Source organism: Muntiacus reevesi, chromosome 17 (genome assembly GCF_963930625.1).
Source record: "Muntiacus reevesi chromosome 17, mMunRee1.1, whole genome shotgun sequence".
Taxonomy (NCBI): domain Eukaryota; kingdom Metazoa; phylum Chordata; class Mammalia; order Artiodactyla; family Cervidae; genus Muntiacus; species Muntiacus reevesi.
Window position 1 is genome coordinate 48,817,484 of NC_089265.1, and position 18,843 is coordinate 48,836,326.

The 18,843-nt window shown below is 40.1% G+C and overlaps 1 protein-coding gene across 4 annotated transcripts in view; it reads left to right on the forward strand.

Moving 5' to 3' along the window:
- Positions 1-18,843, forward strand: part of PCSK5 (proprotein convertase subtilisin/kexin type 5) — a 498,339-nt gene that overhangs the window by 300,585 nt on the left and 178,911 nt on the right. For all 4 annotated transcript variants that reach the window (XM_065908244.1, XM_065908247.1, XM_065908246.1 and 1 more), the window contains exon 13: positions 6,849-6,985. In XM_065908244.1, the coding sequence (XP_065764316.1) occupies positions 6,849-6,985 (137 nt within the window). The remainder of the gene's footprint in view (positions 1-6,848; positions 6,986-18,843) is intronic.

Here is an 18,843-nt window from a genome sequence, read left to right on the forward strand (position 1 = left end):
TCCAGGCAAGAATTCTGGAGTGGGTAGTCATTCCATTCTCCAGGGGAATCTTCTTGACTCAGGGTTCAAACCCAGGTCTCCTGTATTGTAGGCAGATTCTTTACTGTCTGAGCCACCATTTGATTGGGACCATATAAAACCTGTAGATTGCTTTGGAGAATATGGTCATTTTTAACAGTATTCTTCTAATCCAAAAGGTGGGATATCTTTCTATTTCTTTGACTCATCTTCAATTTCCTTTATTAATGTTTTATAATTTTCAGTGTATAAGTCTTTCACCCCCTTGGTCAAGTTAATTCCTAAGTATTTTATTTGTGTGTCAGAGATTATTATTGAGGACAATAAATAGTTCCCATGCTGGACACTTATCTTTCTTTCAGAGAAGTGAGTATTTCTGAGGAGGACCATGTAAAACAAAGAACCCTGTGCAGTTAAAAGACAGGAATTCTGAAAGGCTTAAAACACAACGTTTTCTTCACGGGATCATCTGGGATGAAGAGTTAGAGCTCTGGTGGCAGAGTCATCCCTACTTGACCCCTCCTGTTTCTCCATGAGGCATGACTCTTGCCAGTGGACTAGGTATTGGCCTCTGTGAGAAGGAAGGATCCTGAGGTCCAGCTCAGACTCAGAATCCAAGGCTCACTCGGTATCATCTCCCCTTAATGATGACACACATCTCCCTCCTCCCTTCTTATCTTCATTTTGGTATTGACAAAACCTGTGTCCTAGTCTTGGGACCAGAAAATGCTATCCGTAACGGTAAATTCCAAAAACAAAGGGGCCACAGTTAGCTTTCCAAAAGTCCTTATTTTCCTCGACATTTCAGGAAGGAGTGTCTTCAGTGCTGCTCAGCCCTTCACCATGGAAATCCCTCAGGAACAGGATTTTTTGCAAAGTCGCTGAACACGTTGCCCATGTGGGCCGTCTGGAGCCCCTCAGCGCCTCCCCATCCTGGCTGCTGGGCACTCGCTAGAGCCCCTGTGGAGAACAGCTGTTCCAGGAGGCAGGGTTTGCCCGGCATCTGCAGGTGCTGGCCCTGGAAGGCACTCGGCAGCCTTCACAGCTGGTCCGACTCGAGCTGCCTGCCCCTTCGGCCCAGCAGGCAAGCCCCAGCACCACCCTCAGCAGGTCAGGTTGAGGATTTAGTGGGTAACCAGAGCCATCCTGGAGTGGACAGTTAGTGCCTTCTCTTCCCTTTGCTTTTTTCCTGCCCTGCCACCCTTCCGCTCCGCCTCCTGGCCTGTCCACCCTGCCTAACAAAAAATCAAACCAAATGATCCGCACAAATGCTTTACTTCTAGGGAGACCATGGGGATGTGGCATGGGTGAGGGAACCTAGGTGGGCTTAGAGCCCTTGATGGTAGATACAAGAACAGCTGTATTTCATCATTGTTGTGAGCTTCTTTTTATTTTTTAAATTTATTTTGAATTGGAGGATAATTGCTTTCCAAGGTTGTGTTGGTTTCTTCTGTGCAGCAGTGTGAATCAGCCACATGTATACATATGTGCCAGCCTTCTGGAGCCTCCCTCCCACCACCCCCACCCCACCCCTCTGGGTCATCACAGAGCAGTGAGCTGAGTTCCCTGCGCTATATAGCTGCTTCCCACTAGTTCTCTGTTACACACAGTAGTGTATATATATCAGCGCTACCCTCTCAATTCATCCTACGCTCTCCTTCCCCTGCTGTGTCCACAAATTCGTTCCTAAAGCCACTTTAGATGTCACCCTTTGTATGACCACATGTTCAAATTCTGCCTCCAAATTTTCCAACAGAAAGCCTGTCCCACCACATTCTTCCTTCAACTGCATTTGTTAGAATTATGAAAACCTTGCTTTTTTTCTTCCGTAAATACCCGCATACTTTCTTCAACTCATTGGGTTTTAGATTTAGTTTAGTTATATTGGCTCTCAGTTCTAGATTTTGGCCTCTGACTGAAAGCTGAAACTTTGCCTCTCTTTCTAAATTTGATTACAGATGTGTATCTCTGGTTCTAATTATGGTCTTAAGTGGAAAGAAGGTATACTTTCTCATCTATACAACCTATAGTTTCTATAATTAACTGTGTTTAACGGTTGTGTTTCTACCTGAATATTTTTGTCACTGCCCAAATGTTCAGTGACAGGCTACTGACATTTTGCAAAGTCATCCTATATAAATGCAGGTACGACTTGCCAAAATTACACTTTTGCTGTGGAAGTTTCACATTCCAGCAAGGCCTCACCATGAGAAAAAGCTTCTTTCTTTAATCAAAAGACAGTACAGCCTTTGGAGTTAGAGCTGGGGTTGTCTTGATGTTACCCGTTTTTATCTTCAACTTTGGAAAAGTGATTTTTTTCATCTAGAAAACAGACATAGTTGTATCTGCCTCACAAGTTTCTTACAAGTAGTAAATAAGATAATACAGTAAGCTCCTAGTATAATAAGCACTTGTAAGTGCTAATCCTTATTCACACAGTGATTTTCAAAACACCTTGCAAATGACTATCACACAGAGATGACTGGATCCTTCTCCCACAGAGGCTGATTCTAAAGGTCTGGGAGAGGCCCATGGATCTGCATTTCTCATAAGCTCACAGGTGATGCTGAAGCTTCCTGACCTGTCCACAGATCACATGTTTAAATAGCACCGATTTAAAAGATCACCCAACTTTTTCAAACACATTCTTCTTATTTTCATGTCACCAGAAGACTTGTGAGCAGTATGCTGCTGGGTGCTGTGAAAGTCACTTACAAAGGCATTTATAATGTAAACTAGATACTTAGATAAAGCCTACTATTAAAGAATAAATCTTCAAGATGATTAAGTAAGTACTTATTTACAAGTACTTATCATGTACCCACAAGGATGAATGCCTTTGGGGGTTGGTAAGTTAGTGTACATGTTGAAAGTTTATTTTGAAACTCGTGTTTTTAGGTATTCCAAACTTCTAGAACCATACCTTTCTCTCAGTGTTTCTTAAAGAAATGATTTAGGAGAGAGCAAAAAACTTAATAGTGTGTTTTAAATACCCTATTTCAGAAGCAAATTATTTAAAACTTACAAAAGGCAAACATCTAAAGAAAATCAAAAGCTCAGTTTCAACTGAGCCAAATGAGTGCCTTACGCATTCTATCAGCTTTATGTTAAATTGTGATGAAGCTCTAAAAAAGAAAACAAACAAAAAAAAAAAAAAACAAAAAGAAAAAAGAGAATTTCCCAAAATATTCGATTAATGTCTAATTCTGTAGTGAACACAAATACTGTCTAGGAAGTCGTGGATGATTCTGAAATTAATATCCATTTACATTTAGGAAATAATAATATGATAACACATAGCTGTCAGTAGTTATAAAGTCTTATTATTTAGTTGCCATAACATCATAGAAGCATGTGGTAGCCCTGACACCTTGACTGACTCTTCTAAGTGAAAGGGGAGGAAAAAAGCTTACAGTAATTATATGAGTTATTTCCTGAGTTAAGTAATCCTCAAAAGGATGTACTACATTTAATGGCAGTCCTTTCTACCAGGTTTCATCCAAGCAATTTATTTGAAAACCACTCACAGGGATAGGGCTGTGGGGCACCGTTTTAATAACTGGCTACATAATTTGTGCCACTGCATGCATATATCATTTCAGTGAGCACACGATTATGAAGTCAAATTGACAGAACAGGGTTTCACTGCAGTAGGAGATATGGAGGGCATGGAGTTAATCTACTCCAGCTTTCAGCACACTGGCCTTGCTTTATTAACATCTGATCCACACTAATAATGCTGACGTGTCTGTTTTCTTCTCTGTTGACAGAGCAGAGACATTCAGACAGAGCACTGGACCTCTTAGCTGATAAACAGCCGCACAATTAGAATCTCTATAGCGGTGTCCAGTGGTTTCACACTTGATTTGAGCAAGTATATTCTTTGCAACACGAATCTCATCTGCTACCTATGTTACCTTTTGTTATATGCAGACAACACAAGGTTTTTAAATAGTACAGTACTAAAGATAGGGAATAGATTAAGTATTGAGTTGGAATAAAAATAAAAGGGTGGGATTAGAAAAGTCAACGCCCAGCTAGTTGAAACAACAGCAATCAGTGTCTATTTCTCTCCTCATCAACTCTTTTAGCAAAATGCAGTGATCGTGTTTGGCTGCGTTTTAATTCCTCTCCTCAACTTTTATGTCCACATGAAATTAATGAGCATTCCAGCCCTGCATAAAATGAAGAGACCAGGGTGGGAACTATTTAGCCAGAGAGACAAAGCCCGCTTATATTTGGGCTTTAAGACACTTTTGTGAGTAGTGAATTATGGATAGTTCTTCTGGGTACTAGTTTACATTTAATTTTCATTTCAAATGTGATTTTAAAATGATTGATAGCAGTGGAATGATTTTCAAAGTTGGAGAGGAAAGGGTGTAAGGGAAAAAACATAGGGTCTGCTAATCCAGCAGTCAAATAACTGACCCGTGAGTAATTAAGAGTTGGCTGAGGTTGTGGAAACAAGACTGCCCCTCATGTGATGGCAGCTTCAAGTCTCCTTTGTAGTTTCTGGACCTGAGGCAGTGAGCCAAGTATTCTGTCTAAACTGTTTGGGAATTGCTTTTAAGTTCAGCACTCTTGGAAAGGTATTCCGTGACAAGTTGTTGTTTCACTGCCCTCAAATGGCACAACAGCCTCAATGAACTGGAACCAAAATTAGAAGTGAGAAGGGCTGAGAAGTGGTTCTAGACCAATTTTCTGCCTCCATCCATTTGTGTGTCAACATGTTCGCTTCAGTAACGTCTCTCTGGCAGGAAGGGTTATTTGAAAACATTCCTTCTTCTCTACCTCTGTGTCTCCATTTCAGCCAACACACACTTTCTGGGTTTTGTATGAAGGACTCAATATGTAAGTCAGTTGTTTAATGGCCCAGCAATTTCTTCCTGGCCAAGTCCAGTTTCAAGCGTTAACTTGTGAAACAAGCCCTATGGTGATAGTGCGTGCATTGTAGGATCTCCTGGATGTAAGTACCACCCATGATCTATTGAAGATCATTTACAATGGAAAGACATTCATGTAGGGAGCCACCATTTCCATCTCTGTTAGAATGAGGGAAAGCTGCCCGATCCAACATGGTCCTCGTTGAAATGCCACAACCTTCTGTTCAGAAGTAACCTTTTACAGATAGTGTACAGATGTTCTAAAAGAAACAAGAAAGAAAGAAAAAGGCCTCCTTCATTATGAATGGAGGCAGTGATTTTCAAAACTTACATGAAAAAGTCACAAAACATATATGAATATTCCAAAGATCTGTAACGTTCTCTAGTAAAGAGATCTGTTCAACTTTAACTCAGCCTTCTCAGTTTTCTGGACATGGGACACTGAGAATGCTGCTAAAAATAACTTTTTTCTTCTTTCAAGAGCTCAGGAACATGTAACAGGTGATTTTCCTGTTTATTGTTCTTCTCCAAGTGTCAGCCACTTACCTTACACAGTCCCTAGTTACACCATCCAACCCTTCAGCTTGAGAAGCCAGCTGGTATTTTAGAGGTAGCCTCAAACACATTTATGTAACACACACACACAAAATCAGAGTTGTTATGTATTAGTTACAATGAGATTAAACTGGTTTTCTTTTTAGAAGGGCATATTTTTGTCCCAATGGGAAGAACCACACAGAAGTTCAAATTATAGCCTCCAGTTTCCTTGGTGAACATGAAATTAATGCAAGGAGAGTTGACTTTATGTCATAAATAGCTATCAACATTCAGTTGTCGTAACCTTTTTATTTATCTGCTCTGAAGGATAGATAATATCCTAGTAACTGGATATGGTTCAAGCAGAAAAAGATTTCATACAGGGAATTAGGAACTTAGAAAATTATTAGACAGACTGGAAGGACAGAATCTAGGCTCCAGTTCCAGGCATGACTTCCTAAAGTGGGTAATATTAATGGGCATGGTCCTTTCATTTAGGGGTAAATTTACATATAATTCACTTTCAATGTAAATAATTGAGTAAGTTTTGATAAATATATACTTGTAGAACTATACATTAGTTTCAAGATATAAAACTGTTCCTCCACTCCCAAAACTTCCATCATGCCCCTGCCTCCTCCCTCCTGGCCCGTGGCACCCACTGATCTGTTTCTGCTTAAGTAGTGTTTTCTATAATGTCATATGAAATTGAATCAGATAGTCCATAATCTTTTGTGTCTGACTTTTTCCACTTAGCTTAATGCCTTTGAAATTCATTCATGTTGATGCAGTTATTAATCGTTCAAATTTGTACTACTAGGTAGTGTTTCCTTGTATGAATATAGCACAATTTATTTATCCATTCACCAGATGATGGACATCTGAGTTGCTGACAGTTTTTGACAATTATGAATAATGCTGCTGTGAACATTCATGTGGAGTTCTTTGTGGGGACACATGTCTTTACTCCTCTTGGGTAAATAAATATCTGGTGGTGGGGGAGTGGCTTAGTCATATGGTAGGAAATGTCTAATTGTTGTTCAGAGCACCTGCAGCATTTTACATATCTGTCAGCAGTGTAAGCAAGCTTCAGTTGCTACACATCTCCAATTCTTGGTACTACCAGGCTTGTGGGCAGAGTTTTAGCCTTGGTTCCCTGATACCCACGTCATTATCCCTCCCAGATTTGTTACCACATTGGCGAGTCCCATGCCTGTTTCCCAACAATTATCTATGTGTGTGTGTCTACCTGGATCTACTAATCGGTGATGCTGAGGATGAAGACAATCTCTAGGGCTGAACTGAACATGTGATGGATACAGAGAAGTCATTCATTGATCACGGTCTTGAATGGACCCTCACTAGATTTTAAACAACACACAAAAGCAATGTTTTATGGCTCTCTCTCAGGCTTTTTGATCATTCCATGGAAGGATTTAAAAATTGGGAGTTCATGACCATTCACTGCTGGGGAGAACGAGCTGCCGGTGACTGGATCCTGGAAGTTTATGACACTCCCTCTCAGCTGAGGAACTTCAAGACTCCAGGTAAGAAGTCTGTTTCTATAATTTGATTTATTGCACAGAAAAATGGTGTATATTCTGGCCAATAAATGTGTTTCACATTCATATATCCATTTTATCCTTTATCATGTGATTTTGTGCTTTGAGTTGTCCTCCTGTACTCCAATTCTTGAGATTACCATTAGAAAAGTAATAATTTAGGAGAGTTCAGTTCAGTTGCTCAGTCGTGTCCGACTCTTTGCAACTCCATGAATTGCAGCACTCCAGGCCTCCATGTGCATCACCAACTCCCGGGGTCTACTCAAACTCATGTCCGAGTCGGTGATGCCATCCAACCATCTCATCCTCTGTCGTCCACTTCTCCTCCTGCCCTCAATCTTTCCCAGCATCAGGGTCTTTTCCAGTGAGTCAACTCTTCGCATGAGGTGGCCAAAGTATTTGAGTTTCAGCTTCAGCATCAGTCCTTCCAATGAACACCCTCAACTGATCTCCTTTAGGATGGAATACCTGGATCTCCTTGCAGTCCATGGGACTCTCAAGAGTCTTCTCCAACACCACAGTTCAAAAGCATCAATTTTTTGGCACTCAGCTTTCTTCACAGTCCAACTGTCACATCCATACATGACCACTGGAAAAACCATACTCTTGACTAAACGGACCTCTGTTGATAGAGTAGTATCTCTGCTTTTTAATATGCTAAGTTGGTCATAGCTTTCCTTCCAAGGAGTAAGCGTCTTTTAATTTCATGGCTGCAATCACCATCTGCAGTGATTTTGGAGCCCAAAAAATAAAGTCTGACACTGTTTCTACTGTTTCCCCATCTATTTCCCATGAAGTGATGGGACAAGATGCCATGATCTTAGTTTTCTGAATGTTGAGCCAACTTTTTCACTCTCTTCTTTCACTTTCATCAAGAAGCTTTTTAGTCCTTCTTCACTTTCTGCCATAAGGCTGGTGTCATCTGCATATCTGAGGTTATTGAGATTTCTCCCGGCAATCTTGATCCCAGCTTGTGCTTCTTCCAGCCCAGCGTTTCTCATGATGTACTCTGCATATAAGTTAAATAAGCAGGGTGACAATATACAGCCTTGACATACTTCTTTTCCTATTGGGAACCAGTCTGTTGTTCCATGTCCAGTTCTAACTGTTGCTTCCTGACCTGCATACAGGTTTCTCAAGAGGCAGGTCAGGTGGTCTGGTATGCCCATCTCTTTCAGAATTTTCCACAGTTTATTGTGATCCACACAGTCAAAGGCTTTGGCATAGTCAATAAAACAGAAGAAGATGTTTTTCTGGAACTCTCTTGCTTTTTCGATGATCCAGCGGATGTTGGCAATTTGATCCCTGGTTCCTCTGCCTTTTCTAAAACCAGCTTGAACATCTGGAAGTTCACAATTCACGTATTGCTGAACCCTGGCATGGAGAATTTTAAGCATTACTTTACTAGCGTGTGAGATGAGTACAATTGTGTGGTAGTTTGAACATTCTGTAAGAATTCAAGAAAAGGCCTTTAAATATAAAGACAAGGTAAAACATGACAGCGATTGATTGATATTTCAGAATGATGATCCATGTCTCTAACCACCTTCCATTACTTTATCAAAAAACAAGCCAGCCTTGTCCACATGCAATGGGGTTAAATCACATAGTCGTAAGAGCAGACAGGTTTCCTTCGATAACTTTTTTCTGAGTTTGCTTTAAATTTAATTTTCAGTGCAGACAAGACCTTGAGCTTGGCCTATGCCAGCTAAACTGGGTACCACTAAAGAAAATGAGTGATAGCATTCTGCCCTGCATGAGACCAAGAGCTAAGAGAAAACTTTCCTGATATGTGAAACATGGTAATGCATGATGTCAACAGAGTTCTTTTCAGGTCATCTCAGACTGTGTTGCCACACATGGCCTGTTTCCATCTTCCTATTAAATGTATGAACCTTATTTGTAACATGAAATCAAGAAAAGTACAAATGCAGCATGAGATGGGAGCCTGAACAGTTTTTTGCAGCACTCTGTGTTCAGTATCAGTAATCCAAGTCTATGCCCCAACCAGTAATGCTGAAGAAGTTGAAGTTGAATGTTTCAATGAAGACCTACAAGACCTTCTAGAACTAACACCCAAAAAAGATGTCCTTTTCATTACAGGGAAATGCAAAAGTAGGAAGTCAAGAGATACCTGGACTAACAGGCAAATTTGGCCCTGCAGTACAAAACGAAGCAGGGAAAAGCCTAACAGAGTTGTACTAAGAGAAGGCACTGGTCATAGCAAACACCCTTTTCCAACAACACAAGAGAAGACTCTACACACGGACCTCACCAGATGGTCAAGGCCAAATCAGATTGACTATATTCTTTGCAGCCAAGATGGAGAAGCTCTATACAGGCAGCAAAAACACCACCAGGAGCTGACTGTGGCTCAGACCATGAACTCCTTACTGCAAAATTCAGACTTAAATTGAAGAAAGTGGAGAAAACCACTAGACCATTAGACCATTCAAATTCAGACTTAATTTGAATTAGTTAGACCAAAATTCAGACTTAAATTGAAGAAAGTGGAGAAAACCACTAGACCATTCAAGTCCCTTACGATTATACTGTGGAAGTGACAAATAGATTCAAGGGATTAGATTTGATAGATAAGAGTGCCTGAAGAACTATGGGCTGAAGTTCATGACATTGTACAGGAGACAGTGTTCAAGACCAGTCCCAAGAAAAAGAAATGCAAAAAGGCAGAATGGTTGTCTGAGGAGGCCTTACAAAAAGCTGAGAAAAGAAGAGAAGCAAAAGGCAAAGAAGAAAAGGAAAGATATACCCATTTGAATGCAGAGGTCCAAAGAATAGCAAGGAGAGATAAAGCCTTCCTCAGTGATCAACACAAAAAAATAGAGGAAAACAACAGAATGGAAAAGACTAGAGATCTCTTCAAGAAAATTAGAGATACCAAGAGAACATTTCATGCAAAGATGGGCACAATAAAGGACAGAAATAGTATGAACCTAACAGAAACAGAAGATATTAAGAGGTGGTAAGAATACACAGGAGTAAAGTATTGAAGTAAAGTCACTCAGTCATGTCCAACTCTTTGCGACCACATGAACTGTAGCCTACCAGGCTCCTCCCATGGGATTTCCCAGGCAAGGGTACTGGAGTGGGTTGCCATTTCCTTCTCCAGAGGATCTTTCCCACCCAGGGATCGAACCCGGGTCTCCTGCATTGTAGGCAGATGTTTTACCGTCTGAACCACCAGGTAAGAATACACAGAAGAACTATACAAAAAAGATCGTCATATCCCAGATAATCACAATAGTGTGATCACTTACCTAGAGCCAGACATCCTGGAATGTGAAGTCAAGTGGGCCTTAGGAAGCATCACTACGAACAAAGCTAGTGGAGGTGATGGAATTCCAGTTGAGCTATTTCAAATCCTAAAAGATGATGCTGTGAAAGTGCTGCACTCCATATGCCAGCAAATTTGGAAAATTCAGCAGTGGCCACAGGACTGGAAAAGGTCAGTTTTCATTCCAATCCCTAAGAAAAGCAATGCCAAAGAATGTTCAAACTACTGCACAATTGCACTCATCTCACACACTAGCAAATTAATTCTCCAAGCCAGGCTTCAACAGTGTGTGAACTTCCAGATGTTCAAGCTCATTTTAGAAAAGGCAGAGGAACCAGAGATCAAATTGCCAACATCTGTTGGATCATCGAAAACGCAAGCGAGTTCCAGAAAAACATCAAATTCTGCTTTATTGACTGCACCAAACCCTTTGACTGTGTGGATCACAACAAACTGTGGAAAATTCTTGGAGAGATGGGAATACCAGACTGCCTGACCTGCCTCCTGCAAAACCTGTAAGAAGGTCAAGAGGCAACAGTTAGAACTGGACATGGAACAACAGACTGGTTCCAAATCAGGAAAGGAGTACATCAAGGCTGTATACTGTCACCCTGCTTACTTAACTTATATGCAGAGTACATCATGAAAAATGCCAGGCTGGATGAAGCACAAAGTGGAATCTAGATTGCTTGGAGAAATCTCAATAACCTCAGATATGCAGATGACACGACCCTTATGGCAGAAAGCAAAGAACTAAAGAGCTACTTGATGAAAGTGAAAGAAGAGTGTGAAAAAGCTGGCTTAAAACTCAACATTCAGAAAGCTAAGATCATGGCATCTGGTCCCATCACTTCATGGCAAATAGATGGGAAACAGTGAGAGACTTTATTTTCTTGAGCTCCAGAATCACTGCAGATGGTGACTGCAGCCATTAAATTAAAAGATGCTTCTTGCTCCTTGGAAGAAAAGCTATGACCAACCTCTATAACATACTAAAAAGCAGAGACATTACTTTGCCAACAAAGGTCCATCTAGTTAAAGCTATGGTTTTTCCAGTAGTTATGTATGAATGTGACAGTTTGACTATAAAGAAAGCTGAACAGCAAAGAATTGATGCTTTTGAACTGTGGTGTTGGAGAAGACTCTAGAAGAGTCCCCTGGACTGCAGAGAGATCCAACCAGTCCATCCTAAAGGAAATCAGTCCTGAATATTCATTGGAAGGACTGATGCTGAAGCTGAAACTTCAATACTTTGGCCACCTGATACAAAGAACTGATTCATTTGAAAAGACCCTGATGCTGGGAAAAATTGAAGGCAGGAGGAGAAGGGAACGACAGAGGATGAGATGGTTGGATGGCATCACCGACTCGATGGACATTAGTATGAGTAACCTCTGGGAATTGGTGATAGACAGGGAAGCCTGGCATGTGCAGTCCATGGGATCGAAAAGAGTCAGACATGACTGAGTGACTGAACTGAACTTTACTGCCTGTGCTGGAGCCCTGAGTGGTACTTGACTCAGTAACAAATCCTCTCTCTGTTTGATAACTACCCCAATTCCCTCCCAGCTGTGGTCACATCTTCCATAATCTAATAAGTTGTTACTTCTTAATCCTTTGTCTAGTCCATCTGCAGAAGAATAAGACTTGAGGGCCATTATAGGACTGGTGTACAATTCTAAGTCCTCTTTTGATCAGAATAGATTAACCCAAACATTCTGTAGTTAACTGTAATGGTATGTATCATTTGGATACTGTGGGTTGTATCGGGCAAAAGAAGCAAACAGTAAAGTGATGAGTGAAGCATACATTTTTAAAAATATTTATTTTTAACTTATTATTTATTTTGCTGTGTTGGGTCTTAGTGGATTATGCAAGATCTTTAGTTGCAGCATGTGGAATCAAATCCAGGCCCCCTGCATTGAGAGCACGAGTCTTAGCCACTGGGCCACCAAGGAAGTCCCCCTGACGCATCCATTTGCCACACTTTTGCCCACCAGTCAGGGGAAGTCACTCATTCTGAGAAATCCATTTTTAGGGCACACAGTTTAGCCATCTCTTTTCCTTTATCCCATGATGTGGTTCATCTGTGTTGTCAGAGTGGTCCCAGACTCAGGGGAATCAAAACCATCATGGCAGCAAGATTACAATGAATCAGGATAAAAGTTTTGTGAACACACATCTGCCACCATATATGTAAGAATTGCCAAGGTCTTACTCAGAAATCAGATGTTTGTCAACAAGGCAGGTTTGATAGAAAACATCTGAATACACTAGATCCTAGTTACTGGAAAGTGTTCACTTGTTCCTAATCTCGGTTCCCAGGACCTTCCCCTCTCCTTCCCTCTTCTCTTCAAGCCATGCTTCTTGCTCATGCCAAGGAGATGCACTGTGTCAAGGCACTCAGGGGCAATAGCAGGCATGGTGGCTGGACTGGGCTGCCCTGACTAAAGGGCAGCTCCCACTAGATCCATCAGCATGTGTCACTCTTACATCTCAAGAGATCTAAGCGAAATAAACACTGTCTAGATGTGGCACTTGTGTACCAAGAAAGGTGCAGCCTACAGACATAAGGGGTGCGTTATCTATTGAGAATTTGAGACAGGTATAAAAGTAACTCTTTAATATCACCATTCTAATGCATCTCAGTGATATAATGCTCCTCCCCACAAGCAGCCTGCCCCTCGGGGCACACTGATGACAGACCTGGGGTTTGCATGCCAGGGTGTGAGGCTATTTAATCCCTCTCTCTGCTCTCAAGGAGTTCAGAGTCTATCCAGAGTTTATTGTGATTGTCTGTGTTAAAAGGTCTCTGCAGTAGCTCTGATCATCTAGAATTGTCTATTTCGTATCACTGACTTCTCCTTATACTGTTTAAATGTTTAACCCTAGTCACCTCCAGTCATCTTAAGAGATGTTCCTTTGTGCCAGAAGAGATACCCTAATGCTACACAACCTGGGGTCAGAAGGCTCTAACAGAAACACATGGTCTTCAGGTATCCTTTCTTCAACTAACCTTTCAGGTCAGGATTAGACACAACTTTGAAAAGGGACTTTCACGTTTTTCTGTTTCTGTCATTGTTACTATGGCATACAGTCCTCCAATTAATGTGGGATTTCTTTAGTAATTCAGTTGCAGATGTAGAATCTTCTAGCCCAATTAAATAGTAGAATCATTCCCAAATATATGTATATGGCTCCAAACTGAGTTTACATTTATTATTTCTTCCCATTTATTATTAAAACATAATAAGGTTTTTGGAAGATTTTTTTCTTATTCTTGTTCCATTGCATATTAAATCTATCTTTGATTTTTACCTTGGGCAGATTGCATTTGAGTGTTAGCAAACAGAATGGATTTTCTCTTATTCTGCATTTATACTGCTATTTCTTCACAAGATATTGCCATTTCCACTGCAAAATCTCCTACAGAATTTAGCAAATGGAAAAAGTAGGGGAGGAAAAAATTGACAGCCCAAATATGGCAGCATTTGATGTGAATTGTGGCAGAGATCCCACGGAAATAAAATTACATAATAAGTGAAAAATAAAAAGATAAATTGCCCAGCAAGGGTATCCCCAGAGGGCTTATGATGTACTTCAGAAATGGCACCAAGGGAAATAATCAGTTATGAGTCAGCACTCTCTAAACACTTACACGGGTAAACTTTTGGAACCAAGATGATCTTAAGTTAAATGGACCAGGTTTTAGAGTAACTGATGGATTGGGTTTCCCATACTGTCTTTGTGTCCTGTGCTCCAGTTATACACTTGAGAGATGATGCTGTAAGGAAAAGAAGTTCTCTTTTTGCACTGCCACCTAAAGGCAGTCAGATAGGTCATTAATTTCAGGTAGTCATTCATTTCTTGACAGCACTTAATGTCTACGACTTGAAATCCTGAGACTGAATGACACCCTAATTAAGATTAGCATAGTCACTAACAAGTGAGTCCAAAGAAAAGCTGGCAGAGGACAGACCAAATATAAACCAGCCTGCTGGCCCAGTGCAAATGTCAGAAAACAATGAATGTGGCCCAGAATACGTTTATTTTTAAACTTCATGTTCTTATACTCCTAGAAATGACCAGGAAGACAGAATTATATAATAGTTTAAGAATGTAAGATTTGGATACAGAATTTTTTTTAATTGAAGGATAATTGACATAGTTTTAGTTGTGCAATTATACAATTTTATATTTGTATATATTGCAAAACAATAACCACAATAATTCTAGTGAACATCCATCACCTCACACAATTTTTTTCCTGTGATGAGACCTTTTAAGATACACTGTTTTAATGACTTTGTTGTATACAATACACTATTATTAAATATACTCACCAATCTGTACATTATATCCCCAGGACTTAATAATTTTTAACTGGGAGTTGGTACCATTTGATCCCCTTCATCTATTTCATCCACTCCTATACACCTCCTGCCTCTACCCATGACCAGTCTGTTCATATATCTATGTGTTCAATCTTCTACTTTTTAAATTTTTTTAAGACTCCACATATAAGAGATCATATAGTATCTGCCATTTTCTATCTGACTTCACTTAGCAAGGTCCATCCATGTTTTCCCAAGTGGAAAGATTCCCTTTTATCGCCAAATATTATCTATATACGTTTATATGTGTACGTGTCTATATGTATGTGTATGTGTGTATATCCATCCATCATTGGACATGTGGGCTGCCTTCTTTTTTAGGCTATCCAAATAATGCTGCAGTGAACATGTGGGTACATATAACTTTTAAGAGTGGTTTTTTTTTTTCCCTAGAAGTGGAATTTCTGGACCACATGGTAGTTTTATTTTTAATTTTTTTAGGAAATCCCATAATTTTTCCAGAGTGGCTGAAAATTTACATTCCCACCAACAGTGCATAAGGATTCCCTTTTCTCCGCTTCCTCACCAATTATTTGCTATTTCTTGTCTTTTTTATAATAGCCATTCTAACAGGTGTAAAGTAATAGCTCATTGTGGTTTTAATTTGCATTTCTTGGATAATTAGTGATGCTGAGCACCTCTTCATACTGGCCATCTATATGTACTCTTTTGAAAAATGTTTATTTAGATCCTCTTCACATGTTTTAATCAGATTGCTTTTCTGCTGTTGAGTTGTATGAGATCTTTATATGTTTTGGATATTTGCCTCTTATCAGATATATGATTTGCAAATATTTTCCGTAAGTTACATTTTCATTTAACCGATGATTTCCTTTGCTGTGCAGAAGCTCTATAGTTTGATATAGCCCCATGTGTTTATTTTTGCATTTGTTCCCTTTGCTTTTGTTGTCAAATACAAAAAATCATTCCCAAGATCAGTGTCAAGGAGTGTGCCATTGGTTTTCTTCTAGAAGTTTTATGGTTTCAGGTCTTACATTCAGATCTTTAAGCCATTACAAGTTAGTTTTTGTGCATGGTGTTAGATAGTGGTCTAGTTCTTATAACACCGTTTGTTGAAGACTGCCTTTTCTCTATTGCATCAATATATTCTTGGCTCCTTTGTCATAAATTGATTGTATACATGTGCGTCTCTGTCTCATTCATTTATCTGCTTTTATGTCAATACCATTACTATTGGATTATTATACCTTTGTAATATAGTTTGAAATCAGGGAGCATGATAACTCCAGCTTTGTTCTTCCTCAAGATTGCTTTGGCTATTTTGGGTCTTTTGGTTCCATAAAAATTTTAGGATTCTTTGTTCTATTTCTGTGAAAAATGCCTTTGGAATTTTCCTAAGGATTACATTGAATCTGTAGATTGCTTTAGGTAGTAGGGACATTTTTATAATATTCCTATAATTTATGAACATGGAATATCTTTCCATTTATTCATGTCATCAATTTCATCAATTTCTTACAGTTTCCAATGAACAGATCTCACCTTCTTGGTTATATTTTTTCCTAGGTATTTTGTTCTTTTGATGCAACTGTAAATAGGATTGCTTTCTCTGATAGTCTATCGTTTGTGTAAAGAAATGTAACAGATTTTTGTACATTAATTTTATATCTTGAAACTTCTTTGTTGCTTAGTTCTAAGTTTTCTGGTAGAGTCTTTAGGGGTTTCTATATATAATATGTCATCTACAAAAGTTTTATTTCTTCCTTTATAACTTATATCCCTTTTATTTCTTTTTCTTGCCTATATCCTTGTTCCTGATCTTTACTATGTTGACAAATGTTTCCTCTATAACCACTTTGTTGAAAGTCTTTTTCATAAATGGATGTTGAATTCTGTCAGTGCTTTTCTGCGTCTATTGTGATAATTATGAGTTTTAAGCCTTCATTTTGTTACTGTGGAAAATGAGACTGATTAATTCTCAGATGTTGAAACAAGCTTTCATCCCTGAAATCCCATTTGATTATGATGTATTATCCTTCTAATGTATTGATGTATTCAGTTTGCTAATATTTTGTTAAGGATTTTTGCATATATGTTTACATCTGGTTTTGATATCAGAGTAATATGTATGCTCAGCTCAGTCACATCCTATTCTTTGCGACCACATGGACTATAGCCCACCAGGCTCCTGTGACCATAGAATTTTTCATGCAAGAATACTGGAGTGGATTGCCACTTTCTACTCCAGGGAATCTTCCCAACCCAATGATCAAACCCTTAGCAGGGAGATTCTTTACCACTGTGCTCCCTGGGAACCCATCAGAGTAATAATACTGACCTCATAAAATGAGTTTTGAAGTATTCCTTCCTCTTCTATTTTTTGGAAGAATTTGAGAAGGATCAGGCTCCCCAGGTGGTGCTAGTGGTAAAGAACTTGCCTGCCAAAGCAGGAGACCTAAGAGAGACAGGTTCCATCCCTGAGTCGGGAAGATCTATGGGAGGAGAGCATGCCTGGTGAATCCCATGGATAGAGGAGATTGGCAGGCTACAGCCCATAGTCACACAGAGTTAGACATGATTAAAGCAACTTCGCATGCATGCACAAGAAGGATTGGTATTTTTATTTAACTGTTTGGTAGAATCCACTAGTGAAGGTGTCTAATCCTGGACATTCCTTAGTTAGGAAGTTCTTGATTACTGATTCAATCTCCTTACAATAATTGGTCTATTCAGATTTCAATTTCTTCATGATTCAGTCTTAGTAGAATATATATTTCTAGGAATTCATTCATTTCTTGTAGGTCTTCCAGTTTGTTAGTATATAATTGCTGATAGTCGTCTAATGAGCCTTTTAAATTTTGTATTAATTCAAATGTCTCCTTTTAAATTTCTGGTTTCTTTTCTCTCTTCTTCTTGGTGAATCTACCTAAAGGTTTATCAGTTTTATTCATAGTCTTTAGGGGATGCGTGAACCTAAGCCCCACTGACCAGCAGAGCCAGCAACCTAGAGGTGTCCCCTGGGTGCCAGCTGAGGGTACAAGCCCCTTCCTTTTCAGTACCAACAAGCTAGAGAGGCCAGGGGATTACACACAGATGGCTCCCATGGGCCTCCATTGCTGGAGAGTATTCAGTAGGTCCTTATCTGTATGTTAAATTACATGTCTGCCCCTCAGCCAGTGCTTTAAGATAAAGCAAATAAGCCTATTTCACAGCAAGTCTGGGTGCTTTGCAGTCAACCACTTCTGTACAATCGCCAAGGGGGAGAGTCCACGCTGGTGAAGTCTTTAGTGGATCGAAGCCCAGCTGGCTTTCAGAGCTACATGGCTTGGGGGCTCGAGTGCAGGCCTTAACAGTCATGATACTGTTGTGGGGGGGGGCCAACTTTTCACTCCTTGGGGGAGAAGCTGGGGGCACTGTGTCCTGGTTGCAGCACAGAAGGTGGAATTCATGGTGGGATGTGTCTAAGTGTCTCCCACCCATTTTGACATGGGGTTTCCTCGTTTTCCTGATGAGTAGGAGCCACTCCCAGGTGGGGCAGTGGTAGAGAATCTGCCTGCAATGCAGGAGACCTGGGTTCAATCCCTGGGTCAGGAAGAACCCCTGGAGGAGGAAATGGAAACCCACTCCAGTATTCTGGCCTGTGAATCCCATGGACAGAGGAGCCTGGCGGGCTACAGTCCGTGGTGTTGCAGAGTCAGACACAACTGAGCATACACACACGGAGTCACTCAGATGCTTTTGGTTTTCTGTTTTTTTTTTTCTGGAGGAAACTGTCCCACGTGTGGCTGTCGATTCACCGAGTGTATGAGCAGCAGTGAGTTCACGACCGTCCTATATTACTCTTAAATCAGAACCCCCAAATGGGTTTTAATATCAGTCTGTCCTCTTACTGCTTTTGGGAACTTTATCAGCCTCTGTGCCTCTGTCTTCTCATCTATACAGTGAAAATATCTATTTCCCACTTGTGACCACTGAACAGAATAAAATGTACTTAGCATATAGTAAGCACTTATAAAAAAATAAGCATCAATTTGATGGGGATAATAGATGCTAACAAATAAATTATCAGACATCTGAAGTTCATCACTCTCTGGACTGTGACAGAGCCCAACCCAACCTTACCTAGATTCTCTGTATCTCCAAGGTAAGGAGGAGATCTAAGGCTGGGGGCGTGGGGGCGGTAAGTATCCTGC